Genomic DNA, 16,254 nt, shown 5'->3' with positions numbered 1-16,254 from the left:
ATATCTCCGAATTATTAAAAACTAATGTCTTCTGTCATTGCTTTATAAGCACATTCGACTCTCATCAGAGAATAAACCGCTGCCAAAGGTCCCAATTGATGTGTTCTCGGGTAAATTAAAGTTAAGCTTGTTTCTGACGTGAGTTAAATTTGGGCCATGTGTTACCTCGTCTGGGGGTCAAAGTGGCAGCCTGAAGCCTTCTCCTCACTATCCACTGAGTGACGGTGACACCTCAAACATTCTTCTTCTTCTTCTACGGCACTACAGCCCAAATTGAGCCTTGGTCTCCTTTATTTTTTGCCTCCACCCTTGTTTGTTTGTGGCTCCTCTTCTCCATACACAGACTCCTAAAATGGCTTGTGCCTCGCTGTTTACTGTGTCTTCCAAGCGTTTTCTTGGCTTTCCAACCGGTTTTTCCCTGCATTCTAGCATTCATTGCTCTTTTTGGTAGCCTATCCTCTCCCATTCTTATCACATATTCGGTCCATTGCAATCTTTGTATTCTAATGAAGTCTGACAGGGATGTTTCCTTATAAAGTTGATAAAGCTCGTTTTTGTATCGACTTCAAACATTCCTCAAGGGTTATTGAAGCTCAACTCCTGTCACGTGCCGATTCCGCAAGGCACTCGGGACAATAAATCGACCATTCCTCTCTGTCATTACACGTCACCGACCCGAATCTGGTCGTCGACTGTAGCAACCGGTCTCCTGGTGTCGACAGTAAGCCCTTGAGACTGCAGACTGCTTCATAAGGAGGCGATGGGCGACAGGCATCTGAATATAGCCCTCTCGTAATTATGCATTTACCTAGGCCGCCTTCACTGGTGAAGTATCCATTTGTAAAATATTAACATACTGCACTTCGAAGTGTACACACACGTCAACGTTTGAAAAGCGACTGAGACGACCACCAGCATATTTATAGTGGTCTACATTGCGTAGAACATGCCCGTTACAATGTTTGCTGCATTGTCTATGCCATATAGAAGTAGGCAAATTTTACAACACGTTGCCAATTTGTATAAAACAGTGGTGCTCAAAGAGTCGATCGCCAAAGTTTTTGAAGTCGATCGCGATTCTCGGAAAAATACTAATGGAAAAGATATTATGTCTGCTATCAAAGAAGTCCTGTTGTAACGTCCAACGGTTACTATCATGCGGCTATCTCCGCAATGTTCAATATTTAACGTGAAACGCTCTATAGACGTATCTAAATTATGAAAAAGATTTGGAAAGCAAAGTTAAAAGTGATACTATAAAGTGTATAATATACTTTTCTCTGCAATTTGACGACTCAACTGATATTAATGATACCGCCTAGTTGTTATTTTTATTCGGATGGTATTTTCTGATATGTTGGCTAAAGAAGAATTGTTAACAATGCATCTGAAAGAAAAAATTTGCGGAGAAGATATATACAACGTTTTGTTTTTTAATTTTGTAAAATAATAGGAGCTACCGATTTACAACAGCTACTGTGTTACAACAGATGGTGCACCATCCATGACTGGCATTAACAATGGATGTGTTGCACTGTGTCGAGCTAACGATGACTTTCCATCGTTCACCACCAATTTTTGTGTTCCAAAATTTTAAATATGAAAGACGTCATGAAGATGACAACAAAAATTGTGAATTCAATCAGGGCGCGAAGCTTGCAACGACGTCTCTTTAAAGCGCAATTGAAAGCTAGCGACTCTGCTGAACACACTGATTTACTTTTGCTTACAGATGTGAGGTGGTTGAGACGTGGAAAATTTTTAGATAGGTTCCAGGAGTTACTTTTCGAAATAATTTGTTTTCTAGAAGAACGAGGGAACGACGCTCATCTACTTCAAAACCAAAAAATGGCTCAGGGATCTGGCTTTCGTATCAGATTTAGCAAATTATTTAAACCTCTTTAATTTGGAACTACAGGATAAAAATAAAACAATTATTATCGATGTGATGCGCACAGTACCTACATTCTTTTATTGACAAATTTAAATTATTGATTAATCAAATGAACAGAAAGGATTTAAACAACTTTCCATCGTTGAAAAAAGGGTAACCCTCATTTGAATTATGTTTATTATTAGGAGACTGAGCTGCAAGCAGTTCGTAGTGAGTTTGATAGACGCTTCGCTGATTTTAAAAAACACAGATATTGTAATATTTATGTCTAATCAATTTTCTTGTGAACAGATGAAAAATATTACCACTGAAATCTACATTACTTTCAATTAGATTCAATCAGCTAATTTCCGTCCACAATGAGGTACTGAAAATAATGTCGGATATATATCTTCAATCCAGAGCGACCAATACGAACATACTTGTGTCAGTCTGCATTTCCCCAAATTAAGGTAGTAAAATCAAAGTATCGTAATCGGCTAACTGATTTTGGTAATCATTTTCGTAATCATTTTTGGTCCTCGGTAATTACGTACCATCATAATATGAAAAACTTGTGGATGATACGCAGTGCCATGCATCAACATCCAAATAAAATTAAGATGAAAAACATGATTTTAATTACGACTCTCTGTAATTACAACTTAATAGAAATGTGCAATAAAGTGTTTCATTTTCAAAATTGTTTTTTTTTACTATCAGTCGATCGTTGGAAGCTTGACGTTTATGTGGTAGATCCCACGCAGTATAAGTCTGAGCACCACTGGTATAAAACAATTATTTTTAATAATAATTTTTTTGCATTACTTGTTGTAATTCAAAGAACACAAGACAACATGAAATTACTAAGCATAAACTACTAAGCAAATCGAGTGAGTGGATTTTTTTGCTCGCAAGTGTAGGTCATAAATAACATCAATCAACATAATAAGTCACATTTAAAGTCGGGACTGAATAATTTTAGCTGTGCAACATACCTCAAAATATATGAAATAAATTGATATAGAATTTCGTCTCTTTCGATTACAAACCCCGTCACTGCAGCCCCGACCAAACGGCTAAAATTTTGTATGTTGTCATAATCAAATGAATAATGCTTTAGAATAAAATATATTTTTTGTAAACGCTTCATTTCAATCAAAATGATGTTATGTTTCAGTACAAACTCTTGTACATTTTCATTTAGTTAAATTATTATTTTAATCAATTTTTCTGACAGAAAAACGTTGCATTCTACGGCGCTGGCAACTTGGTTCTTTTACCATGTATATAGTGCTAGGTTAACAATAAAGGTATTGGGTTAATAAGAAACTTATACGAAATACAAACTTTGTTGATAAAAAACTATTTTAATTGAATAGAAAAAGACTGTTTGACTGTTTGATAACATCCTCAACAAATTAAGGAGTAAAAGGAATAGATCCCTGGCTTACAATTCTGTCCTTAACAATTCCACTACAGCAGTCATGTATAGATCAATATCATACATAGGTTATCCTTCAGATAATATAGCCAAAATCTTAAATAACATCCCCAACCTTAAACTATCATTCAAATGTATGGAAAATATCAAATCTATTTTTTCTCACACCAAAGATAAAATTGGAAAAACATCAAAAAGTGGTATATACAAATTGTCCTGTGGAGACTGCCCTGTTACCTATGTGGGGAGAACTATGCGACCTTTGGAAACACGCATCAAAGAACATTTGTCTAAGATTGACAAATCTAGTTTTGGCAATCACTTACATGCTTCTAAACATAACTTCAGTCCCCAAAGAGATAGTAGGATTCTACATAGTATACCCATTAACAACTATACAAAAATGAATTTATTAGAAGACTTAAAAATTAGCAGGGAATTAAAAAGAAATCCTCAAAATTGTGTTAACACCCAGGTTCAATTAATTTGTAAATTTGATCCAATTTTTAAGAAGTTTCTTTAATACTGTTATATTCAGCATGCCCAACAATTGCTCTAGTTTTTTGAACATTACTTTATAACATATTTGAATTTTCTTTCGTGGATTACAATTAAGTAAATATTTTCGATTTGGCTTTTTTAATAATAATATTGTTTTCAAACAGTTTTGGAACTTGAGCTTGTCCAACGGTGCTTCTCCTTGGTTTTCATCTATCTCACTTCTATATTTGGTCAGAACTGACTGGTTGTTTGGTTTTTTAATAATTAATAATACTTTGATAATTTGATTATTTTCACATTTAACTTTACTTTAAACTTAACAATTGTCATTTAAATTTAACTTTAGTTTTTCATATTAACTTTAACTTCATACCAATTAGTAATATGACAACTTAGTCATTTTCAAAAATTTTAAATAATTTTAATAACACAGATGTCGCTAGGAACTATTGTTTCCGTCAGCAGCCTGTCGTTTTTGAATATTGTCAGTAACAGCTGTTGTTTGTAAGAATGGTAGCCATTTTATAAAAACACATTAAATGTGATTTTTAAACATTTAAGGGTTTTTACCCTAAACAGTGGTTATATCCCTGGGTTGATTTTAAACTATAGAATGTGTTTGTTCGAAGTTTTCTCTTCTTTTGAGGTTTTTACACCTATAAGACGTAAGTTTCACTTTATAATTTTTTATGAAGATTTTTCAACTTAGTCTTTTTATAGGATAGCTCTGATGATGGCATTAATATGCTGAAAGTACTTAGCTGATTTAATAAATTTATTTACACACTATCAGTCTTTTGAAAACATACACCAGTTCCCGTTTAGATTTATTTTAATTGAGTTGTTTATTATTTTTTAATAAATAAATGCATTATTTTCTAAAATAAAAACATTTTATTTAAATTGTAAATTATTTTTTTTACATACATAAGTAAAAAAATAAGACATTATTCCTTTTCAATAACTTTCATTTCCCAACAGAAGTTGACATATTCCTGTGAAATGTTCTTACATGTCCATGAGATTCCTTTGTTTTGCCGCTTTAAATCGGCAATGTCGCGCTATCACACAAAGATGTATACAAAGATGTCACGTTTTTAAATATGTACGTCTATGTCCTTGACGCAAACAATGAAGACATTTGGTGGATTTTTTGCATTTGTGATTATCTCGACTCATCATTGTTGAGGGACATATTTTTTTGGATTTTTTTGCTCTTTCAATAATGACAAAATGTGGATGAAAATCACAGGGATGGAAACTATGTCCTGTTGTCATGAACATTATGATCCACAGTGGTAAAGAACCCACTTAATATTGCATTACAGCAATCGTACACCAGTTGTTAGTTTGGCCTACACACCTGTCAGATCACAGCTTAAAGATCTTTCTTGACCTGGTCTCAATTTTTTAACGTTAAGCGCAACATATTTATGGATACAAGATGCCATTTCAGCCGAAACACTTTCCAGTGGTCTTATTCCAAAACATCATGTAAGATGTTTTTCCCTGGTCATGCATAAGCATAACCAAATTGTAACATGAGACTTGCCTCTTGATGAGAGACATTATTGTGCGTGATATTTGGACAAAATAAAACCCGCCGAAGGTCTAGCACAAAACTATATGTTCAGAGTTGAGCATGGCCTCCTCTTTATCTTTTTGTACAGCCTTATCGCCAGAGTGAGAGTGCATGCGGTGTAATTTGTTCCCAATGGCAATTTTTGTCTGGTATGTTCATCGAAAGCTTCAATTGTGGGGTTTGTCACAATAACCACATGTGTCTATTCTAAGTAGGCCACACCTGAGCTCAAATTCATTATTTAAAATATCACGGTCACGGTAATCGTGAAGCTTTGCAGAATTGTCAGGGTACTTAATGCAATACGACTTCCAAATTTTTCTAATACTCCGATCGGGATTCATCATCTTTTTGCTTTTAAACATAAAATCCTTTATAAAAGGTATATTTGTTAAAATCCCTATACAGGGCTACATCAAAGACAGAACTAGTTTTCGATCGGTTGACCGATCATCATCAGTGCAATCCTAAAATGTGTACAACCAGATAAAATGATGCAAAGTATTTAAAATGTTGACTAAGGTTATAAAAAGTTATAGGTTATACTCACTTAGAATCTACATGCAAGCCACCAAAGTAAAAATAACAGGGTAAAAACCCTTTACAATTGATCCGTCATCGGAACATATGACAAAGATGTGAATTATAACATGGATGATTAAGATGTCCAATGTTTTTCGCCCGAGGTACCAATGAGCTCTATCTGACAAGTTCACATCATGACTGTATGGAAGCAAGTGATTTTGATAACGGAAATTCTGAATGGTGACATGACAGGAATGACAGTTCCACAGGAAGTTATAATTTCCCTGTTGTTTTGTGGTATTTATTGTAAAATTTGTTAAATTAATAACAATAAAAACAGTCGTTCCCACTGTGGTAGATAGTCTGTAAAAATGGAAATAGACTTGATGTAAATGTTAAAATATTGTAATGGAGGAAGTAGGCAAACCACATTACACATAATACAGAAAACTCAATAAACATTATCAAACCCTTTATATGTGATATCTAGGGCTTAGAAAAGCAGTTGTGTGTTTATTTAAAAGTTATCAATTATATTAGAATAATTGGAAGTTGTTATAGTATGTGGAAGTACCATAAAAATCACTGTGTGGGTGACAAAGGTGTAGAACTGTTTTCTGATCTTGGAGGGATATATAATACAAGCTAAGATACATGCCACCATTTCTCAAGATCCCTGCATATCGCCTGGAACTCTAAGGGTTCGACAAAACAGACCAATATATGAGATAGCTAACATAGGGGAGAGGGGTGGTGTTATAAATTTATGAGAATATAATTAAAATGTAACATGAACGGGACCCAGAAAGAGTAGTGAGACTATTAAATTTAGTTGCAATATGATTATATGGGGTGGATATAATTAAATTATTGATGAAAATTTAGAGATGAAACGGTATGTATGTGGGTGATGATAGCAGCTATTGGTTTGTGTGTGTATAATTGGATAGTGATAGTGGTTGATGGATAGAGATGAATAAGGAAAGAAAATCATTATGAATTGTTTCAAATCAACTGTGAAAATCACTAAATGTGGCTATGTGAAAGCGATAGAGTAATAAAGAGGTGAAAAGTACTATTGTAATTAAAAAGAAGTTAAGAAAAAAGTTGTCGATGAAGTGGATGGAAGTCCCGGTTAAACGAAACATGGCGGTTGACACAATTTGGGCATTTTTGTTTTTCTCTGACTATTTCCAGGTCCTCGTACAAGTCCAACTTCAGAAAGTCTCTTTGGGGGATATTGTGTAGAAGAGAAACATCATCTGGGATGTTCAGAGTATGATTTTTCTCTTTGAGATGTTGTGAGAAGGTAGAGGTATTCTCTCTTCTGATGTGTTCAAGAGAGCGAGAAGCAAGTGATCTACAAGTTCTTCCTATGTAGGTGGCATCACAGTCAGAACATTGTAGTTTGTAAACACCACTACGATTCATATAGTTGATAATATCTTTGGTGTTAGATAGAGACTGTCCTATGTTGTTGGATACCTTAAAAGAAATTTGGACGTTATCTACTGATCTTTTTATAATATTTGAAATATCCCCAGATAGTCGATCTTCGTGAAAAGGTATGGAAGCATAAGTAGGTTTGGTTGTCAAACCCATAGGGAACGCGGCATGTCGTAAGACCCTGAGCTGTCTTTTATGCATGAGCTTGCTTATGATGTGTGGATCGTATCCGTTGTTGAAAGCAATTTGACGTATTATATTTAATTCTTTACTGTAGTTGGATTGTGATAAGGGGATGGTTTCAAGACGGTGTATGTAACTATGAAAAGCAGCAAGTTTGTGTGACATTGGGTGGTTGGAAGATGCTGGGATAACATGGTCGGTCTGTGTTGGTTTCCTGTAGATACTGAATTCGAAGTGGTCATTTAATCTGGTAATAGTAAGGTCGAGAAAATTGATTGATTGAGAAGACTCTAATTCCATGGTAAATTTAATGTTGGGGTGGATTTGGTTGATTCTAGAAAGTAATGAGTCAGCTGTATTTGAGTTACCTGAGATGATCAGAAAACAATCATCGACATAGCGAAACCAATGGAGAATTTCAGGATTTTTCATGATATGTACGGATTCTAAATGATCCATAAAAATGTCAGCTAGGAGAGGAGATAGGCAACTACCCATGGCTAAGCCATCAGGTTGTCTGTAATATTTATTGCTGAATACAAAGAAGTCTTGAGCTAGACAAAATTGTAGTAATTGAATAATTGAATTGGTATTGACTTTTTGCTTTTATTCCTTGAATAGTAGTTCCTGATGAGGAAAGGAAGAAATGTGAGCCTTAATCTGTTCATTTCTAAACTATTCACAATTGGCGAACTAATATTTTTAGCGAAGATTGTGCTACAGAAGTTAGTACCACAAAGTCTCATTTTGTATGTCAGTACAAGCACATGCTAATTGCTTGTTCACCTATAAGTACAGTAGCGTCAGAATTTTCAATTAAAAATGCTATTTTAAGGACGCATTACAGCAGATAGTCATGGCGATTAGTGCAAATAGATAAATTTGATAAGTAGTTATATGGATGGATGTACTAATTTTCGGTGCAGGGCTGGAGCCGCATATTTAATAAAATGGCATAGCAGTATTTTATATTCCTCAGATATGAACCGTATCGAAAATATTGGACCATTTCTCAAAAAAAAACACTAGAATTACCACTGGCAGTCTGGCGTTAAACTTTCACTATACTACTCGCGAAGGCAATCGAAGTTCAGCGAGTACGAGAGTGTAGACACAGACAGGCACCTCATGCGACTTCGCTGAGCCTCGGCCTACTTTCATTCGGTGGCGGTTTTTGCGATCGAGTCAAAGGAACCGAAGTCGATATCGCCCCGCGTGAATGTGTTTCTCGTGAAGTTGAACGAGTGTGTAGTGACGGTTACTTCGAACTTCGGTCAACTTTCCGAAGTAACTTCGCGAGAGTGTGGTGCTTGCTTTACATGTCTGGGAGAATGACAATAACAAGTGATATGCGTGTAAGCATTTATCATTCGATAACAATCTCATAATATAATAAGTTTGGATTTCGTTATCATAACTGTGTATTATTAAAAAAAATATATTGCATATCGATAGCTCAGTGTGAAAACCTCGGTATCTTATTTTACAGAAAATTTTACATGAGTGACTTTAAACTGAATTTCTGCCTACTCTAACCCAAAATATAAATTTGAAAAATGAATTTGTAATGATCCAATCGTACTCAGAATCAAAAATTTGTAAAGATAGTTTTTTTTTGTTTTAAGTTAGAGTATGCAGAAATTCAGTTTAAAGTCTTTTCTGTGAAATGAGATACGAGATTTTCACACTAAGCTATCGATATATTATGTACTTAGTTATTTGTTACGTTAATTCTAAAGGTGCGATTCGGACAACGACTGCAGACGGCAGATGGCAACTGCAGACGACAGATGGCAACTGTAGACGGCAGATGGCAACTGCAGACGGCAGATGGCAACTGCAGACGGCAGATGGCAACTGCAGACGGCAGATGGCAACTGCAGACGGCAGATGGCAACTGCAGACGGCAGTTACAGTTGTCACTATGACAGACGTAATTACTTTGCACTATTAATTTGTATAATTATTAGCAACTGACGTTCTGCCGGAGAGCAGTTGCAGTCAATATGTCAGAATCAGTCTCATGCAAATTAATAGTGCAAAGTAGTGACGTCTGTCACAGCGACAACTGCAACTGACGTCTGCAGTCGTTGTCGGAATCGTACCTGAAAGGAATTTTTAATAGGAGTAGACTATTCGTGTTCATTTTTTCCTAGATCCAAGTACTCTTAAGGTTACATTTTTAATTTAACTTTGGTAAAATACGTCATCAACAGTATCGTTATTTTATGTTACAGGTTTGGTTTTATGTTACAGGTATGGATTCGGGCAACAGAACTATCACTACAAATAACGGTTATGTAGAAATGAAACCTGGCGTTGAAATTGCCCCATCTCATAATTCAGACGTTTCACCATATGTTGATATGTCGGGGGCATCTTCTTACATGGATATGAGTGGTAGTTCTCCTTCCTCAAGACATGAAGACGAATGCAGCTCATTCGTGGATATTAACAGACAGTACCGACTGCCTGCAAATAATAATTATGTTGACATGGATGCTGGAAGGTTGGTATATTTTCTTAAAATTGTTTTTGGGTAAATACTCCAGTCAATGAGGGCAAAAATAGGATATTACCTCCGATTTTTATCCCAATGCATCGATTTTGATGAAATTTTGGAAATAGGCTCTACTTACCTACTAATTCAAATTCTATTCTATGCCGATATTATGCTTATTATTTTGTAGGGGTGAAAACTACCCCTTATGGAAAAAACTGAATAAAAACTAGTTGTAACGTAAATCGAAAGTATTTTTAGGCTTTAATAGCATTTAGACAAGGCGAAAACGGCGGGTTCGAAGGGAAAAATATTCCCATGAGATTTTTTTGCATAATCACGTTCGTGAGACATCCCAGAATAAGGTTCAAGAAGTCGCCCAAGTGAAAAGTGGGCCAATTTTTTTTTAACAATTTTTTTTTTAATCAAATTGCAAGAATCAATATTTTTGGCCAGAACAATTTTTTCTTTAATTTTTTGGACCATTCTGGACAAAAAAGGTCTCTTATAATTTTTCTCTAAAGTTAATCGTTTTCGACTTATAAGCAATTTAAAATTGAAAAAAACGAAAAATGGCGATTTTCAAGGCTTAATAACTCGGTTAAAAGTTATTATTATGAAAGTCAATATATGACTAAATCAAAGTTTGAAGCCCCCCTACAAGATCCTGAAGAAATTTTTGTCATTATTTTATTACTAAGCTGTTATTTTTAAGTAATAATAAGCGCCATGCACGTGTGCGGGGCTGTAAATGCTGAGTGCGAGAGAGAAGCTATTCCAGCAGTCCAATTGTGCATCTTACTCGCACTCACATTTACAGCAGCGTCAATACGATACAACCACTCATTCTTATTAATTAAAAATAACAGCTTAGTAGTAAATTAATGACACATATTTCTTCAGGATCATGTAACGGCGACTTTAAACTTTGATTTAGTCACTATCTGACTTTCAAAATAATAATTTTTGACAGAGTTATTAAGCCTTAAAAATGGCCATTTTCGCGTTTTTCAAATTTTAACTTATAACTCGAAAAAGATCAACTTTAGAGAAAAATTATAAGAGACCTTTTTTGTCCAGAATAGTTCAAAAAACCTAAAAAAAATTAGACCGGGCCAAAATATTGATTTTTGCAATTTGATTAAAAAAAATTGTTAAAAAAAAATTGGCCCACTTTTCTCGTGGGTGACTTCTTGAACCTTATTCTGGGATGTCTCACGAATGTGATTATGCAAAAATATCTCATGGGAATATTTTTCCCAACGAACCCGCCGTTTCCGCCTTGTCTAATTTGATAAAGTGAAATAAAGGTCTTTCTGTACTTTAAAACATTATTGTCGGTTATCAAACCACCCCCGCTTAAGAACAACCCCTATAAAATAAAAATAAAATACATTTAAACATATCATATGATGAAAAATAAAAAAATAGAGAAAAAAAGGTTTACAGAAAAAAATAATAAAACGTATACAAAAATGTTAGAACGAAGCAGTAAAGCACTAAAATCGGCCTTACCTCCGAAAAAAAAGGACAAGGCGGATCTTAATAATTCTTTTTGCATTCGATTCGTGAATGCGCCAGGAAACTTTGTGAACCGGAACCATGATATAATATTGAAAAACTGCTTACAAAAATGCATTCTTAAAGTGCATCTCAAACAGACAATAAAAAAAATTCAGAACTCGTCAATTATCGGAGGAAATGAGTTCAATTTTGTTACTCGGGGATTTTTGGGGTCGATGAAAACGAATATGACGTCAAAAGTGATCTCCGGAGTACCTGAAGCCAAGGGTACCTACTGTTTACCTCGTCATTAAAATTCATTAAAAAATTAGTCAAAAATCATTACTCGGAGATTTTCGGAGTACCTGGTGCCCAGGTACTGCCAAAATTTCTACATCCGAGAAGGGGTGGGAACCACTCCCAAGATAAAAGCATATTTTAGAGGGTAGACTTTGTTTCTTGAGCTATTGCCTACTTCTTCGGTTTCTTCTTCGTCTAGCCATTCACGTCCACATCTGAACATAAGCCTCTTCAAATCTCCCTTTTCATTGTTTTTCGTTGTACGCTACTTGTAGCCAATTTTTCCCGGCAGCCCGTTTCAGATCATCTGTCCATCTCATAGGAAGTCTGCCTCTGGGTCTTTTGTGTTGGTATTACCTACTTAAATTGATGAATTAGGACGAAATTCGGAGCCAAATACCCTCATTGACTGAACTATTTGGGTAAAAAAACGTTATGTACGTATCTAAACTTGCTCGTGTTCATTGTTTTAGGAAAAATAGAACTAAACCATCAACGTCACCAGCTTGGACTTCTGATTATTGCGATATGTCAGGAGGAATGAATCATTCTCGTCGATCTGAGCGGGGTTCCTCGTTTTCCTCACAACTATCGACGTCCTCGTCGCCTAGAAATAACGATTATCTCTCGATGAATTTCTCGCCCCAAGATAATCCTAAAACTCCCGAAGGGTACGTAGACATGAGTTTAGGCAAGAGACACCAGCGCCAGGGAAGTTTGGACGGAAATCAAGTAAACGGAGGAGGCAACGACGATTATTTAAACATGTCCATAGGACCCAAGAAGAAAGTTACAAAAAATCAGATGGTGATGTCGTCGCCGATATCAATACACCCAACTACGACGTCACAAGCCACCAAACATTCATCGAGTCCCATCTCAATATCATCGTTGCTAAGCAGAAAATCTTCCACTGGTACTTCTCCAAAAATGCATCTCCCTATCTCATCTTGGACTTCTTCGTTACCACGTAACAGAGCTAGAAAAGATTCGAAAGATAGCTCCAGTTCAAGCGTTACCACTCCAAGTAGCTCGAGTATCATTTTTCCGATGAGTCCTAGTTCCCCTCTTAAGGTAAGTTATACTAAATATTATTTGAGTACTTTTAAAACTTTTAATAGAGTAACAAGTCATTGTTATAGCTGAATTTCTGTCTTATTAAAATGTATAAACATTTTCAATTTCTTTGCAACACGAAAATGCAGCAGCTGCATAATACTCTGGTTAAATCGGAGAGTGCAGGAAGAATCTATACCGGTTTCGGAGGTTTTTTCCTCCTCATCAGTAGTCCCATATCCTCTTCTCTCCGATTTCCCCAGGTATCATACTTTGGGCCTTTCCGAATTGCAAAGAACGAAATGCCGCAGATGAACTAGAGCCATCTACCGAAAAACAAAATAAGTTATCAATCGAAGTATCACAGAACACGACAATAAATATCGTTCCCATACCACCAGATTGACAACAAGTGGAATACTTTCTTTGGTTACAACCTTCCGAGATTTTCAAAAATTATCAATTATCAATATTAATATGTCGTTTCCTGTGCTACTTCGATTGATAACTTATTTTGTTTTTCGGTAGATGACTCTAGTTCATCCGCGGCATTTCGTTCTTTGCAATTCGGAAAGGCCCAAAGTATGATACCTGGGGATATGTGACTACTGATGAGGAGGAAAAAAACCTCCGAAACCGGTATAGACTCTTCCTGCACTCTCCGATTTAACCTGTATTATGCAGCTGCTGCATTTATTATGCAGCTGCTGCATTTTCGTGTTGCAAAGAAATTGAAAATGTTTTTATACATTTTAATTCATTTACTCTTTTGTTGAGTACTAAGGAATCTTTCTTGTTGGAACTTTTACCACGCTGAGCACATGGGTTGTGAATTATTTAAAATTCTCTCATCTTAATTTCCTCGGCATCCTGTATGATTTATAATTTTTGAAAATCTCGGGATCACTGAAAATAATATTATTCATGTGTCCTCTTCTTGTATATCTGTTAACACGTCTAAAGCTGCACAGATATTGTGTTGAACCAGGTTCTGAGGTTCTTTATCCAGGATGTTCCTCTTCCTGGATCTCGCTCTCCATATATTTTTCCTTGCAGGATGCCTTGTAGGAGGGCATATATCAGGATTCATTTCGCATATTGTGTCCAAAGTACTTTCGAGATTTTATGATGGTCAGTACCTCTCAGTTCTTCTTTATTCTTCTGAGGACTTCGTCGTTTATGACTCAGTCAGTTCAGAGGATCTTAAGTATTCTCCAATATAGCCATATTTCAAATGCTTCCAATCTTCCGCACATATATTTGTTCAAGGCCCACGATTCAACACATTACCATTCAAACATTATTTTCAGATCTTGTTAATCTTGTATATTTTCTCTAAAGCAGGTTATTGAGAAAAGATTAGCCCACAACCTTTCTACCCATATAGTTTTTATTGATCTGACAAAGGCATACGATAGTGTACCACTTTCAATGCTCTGGGTACCAATGGAAAAATAAGGAATAAGCAAAAAAATATACAAGCAGTACAACAGTTTTACAAAAATATGACGGTAAACATTAAAACTGTAAAACATTAAACTGTATTAGTAAGGGCCTAAAGCAAGGTTGCTGCATAGCACCTACACTCTAAAATATATTTATATGAGGCGCTCTCACTGTGGAGAAGAAAGTGCTGCAATATGGGCATCCCATTCGATGAAGATAGATTGTACACGATACACTTCGCTGACGACCAAGCCATTCTGTCTGAAGACGAGAGTGATATAGACTATATGCTCAGAAAACTGGAAGAGGAGTACACTAAGTGAGGCCTTACAATTAGTATACAAAATACCGAGTACTTATTTGTAGGAGAAACATCAGAACGCCTACAAGTTGAAATGGGAACTATAAACCCAACAGAAGTCTTCAAATACTTATGAGTCCCAATAACTTCAAAAGCAGGGAGTAACGACGAAATACATTCCAGGATTGGCCAAGCAAGATCAGCCACCAGACAGCTACACGGACTATTGTGGAGTAATAAAATAACAAAAGAAAATAAAACATGAATGTATAAAACAATAATAGAAAGTATTGGGTTGTACGGCGCTGAACTCTGGGAAATCAACCAAAGAAACAAGTCAAAAATTAAGGCCACGGAAATGAACTATTGGAGACGATGTTGCCGACTCACTAAACTTAACAATCGAAGCCAAAAGACTTAACTGGTATGGACACATTCAGAGAATGCCTGAGAATAGATGGCCGAAAAAAATAGAAAAATGGACTCCACCCACTAGAAGAAAACGAGGTAGACCAAGACGATCTTGGAGAGAAGATGTTGAAGATGCAATGACCGCCAGAGACCTAAAAACTGAAGATTGCTTCTACAGAAAACGCTGGAAATTAGGATGCGGGAAGCGACGACAGATGTAGAAGACTCGCTTATTATATATATTATGTTAATCTTGTCAATTCCTGCTTCTTATAGCATTTGCATCATAATTTCAGCTTTGCGTGCTGTACTCAAACAAACGCTTTCTCGTAACCAACCAGACAGGCGTATACCTTGCAATTAATGTTTTTGCATCTATGGAAAGACTTGTGCGGAGAACAAAGAATCTCTCGTACCAACAGCATTTATGAACCCCAACTGGTTGGGGGAAATTTGACTTTCACATAACTTGTAAATTCTCTTATGTATTATCTTTAGGAACCAGTTTAGGAGATAACTCATGAGGCTTATCGTAGGGTATTCTCGCATATTTTTGGAAGTGCAATAAACTCGACTTCAGCCATTCTGTTGGTATTCCTCCAGAGTGTATATGTTGTTGAGTATCTTTGTGAATATTACTATTCATTCGTTGTCCATTAGTTTGAGTAGTTCTACTTGTATATTATCGGGACCCACTGTTTGGCCATCTTTTAGCTATGTTATTGCAGAATAATATTCCTTTGTAATATTATTGGTCCATCTCTTTGGGCTTCAAACAGTTTCTCTAGCTATTTTTTCCACATTCTTCTTTTAGTCTGCCTGTAAAAAGATAACGTTTCTGTCAGATTCAGTTAGATTTCCTTTCTGTCTCCATCTTAGTCCGCCAGTGAGTTCTTTAAGTTTCTTATGTATATTGTGACTATCGCACTTCGACTGTATAGTATCAATTTCTTCACATCTTACCATTGCTTCTTTTCTTTCGCTTCTATGATTTTCCTTCTTATTGTATCGTTTTGTAACTGTGTCATTTTTGACTTTTTTTTCATCAGGATCCATTCAGGATCGCATCTGTCGTCCATGATTTTTTGTAGATTATTTTATCTGGATTTAAGTGTTTATTCTTGAAATTTTGAACTATTTCTGTAATTTGTTTGATCGTTTGTTCTTCATTCGATTCATCTCT

At 35.7% G+C, this 16,254-nt stretch overlaps 1 protein-coding gene across 3 annotated transcripts in view; it reads left to right on the top strand.

The window, feature by feature from the left end:
* Window positions 1-16,254, top strand: part of LOC114330008 (insulin receptor substrate 1-B) — a 241,734-nt gene that overhangs the window by 215,644 nt on the left and 9,836 nt on the right. For all 3 annotated transcript variants that reach the window (XM_028279301.2, XM_028279300.2, XM_028279299.2), the window contains 2 exons: window positions 9,811-10,063; window positions 12,331-12,931. In XM_028279301.2, coding sequence (XP_028135102.2) covers window positions 9,811-10,063; window positions 12,331-12,931 — 854 coding nt within the window. The remainder of the gene's footprint in view (window positions 1-9,810; window positions 10,064-12,330; window positions 12,932-16,254) is intronic.

The sequence above is a fragment of the Diabrotica virgifera genome, chromosome 2 (assembly GCF_917563875.1).
Source record: "Diabrotica virgifera virgifera chromosome 2, PGI_DIABVI_V3a".
Taxonomy (NCBI): Eukaryota; Metazoa; Arthropoda; class Insecta; order Coleoptera; family Chrysomelidae; genus Diabrotica; species Diabrotica virgifera.
The sequence above is the reverse complement of the archived record's forward strand: the minus strand, read 5'-3'. Positions and strand labels throughout refer to the sequence as shown.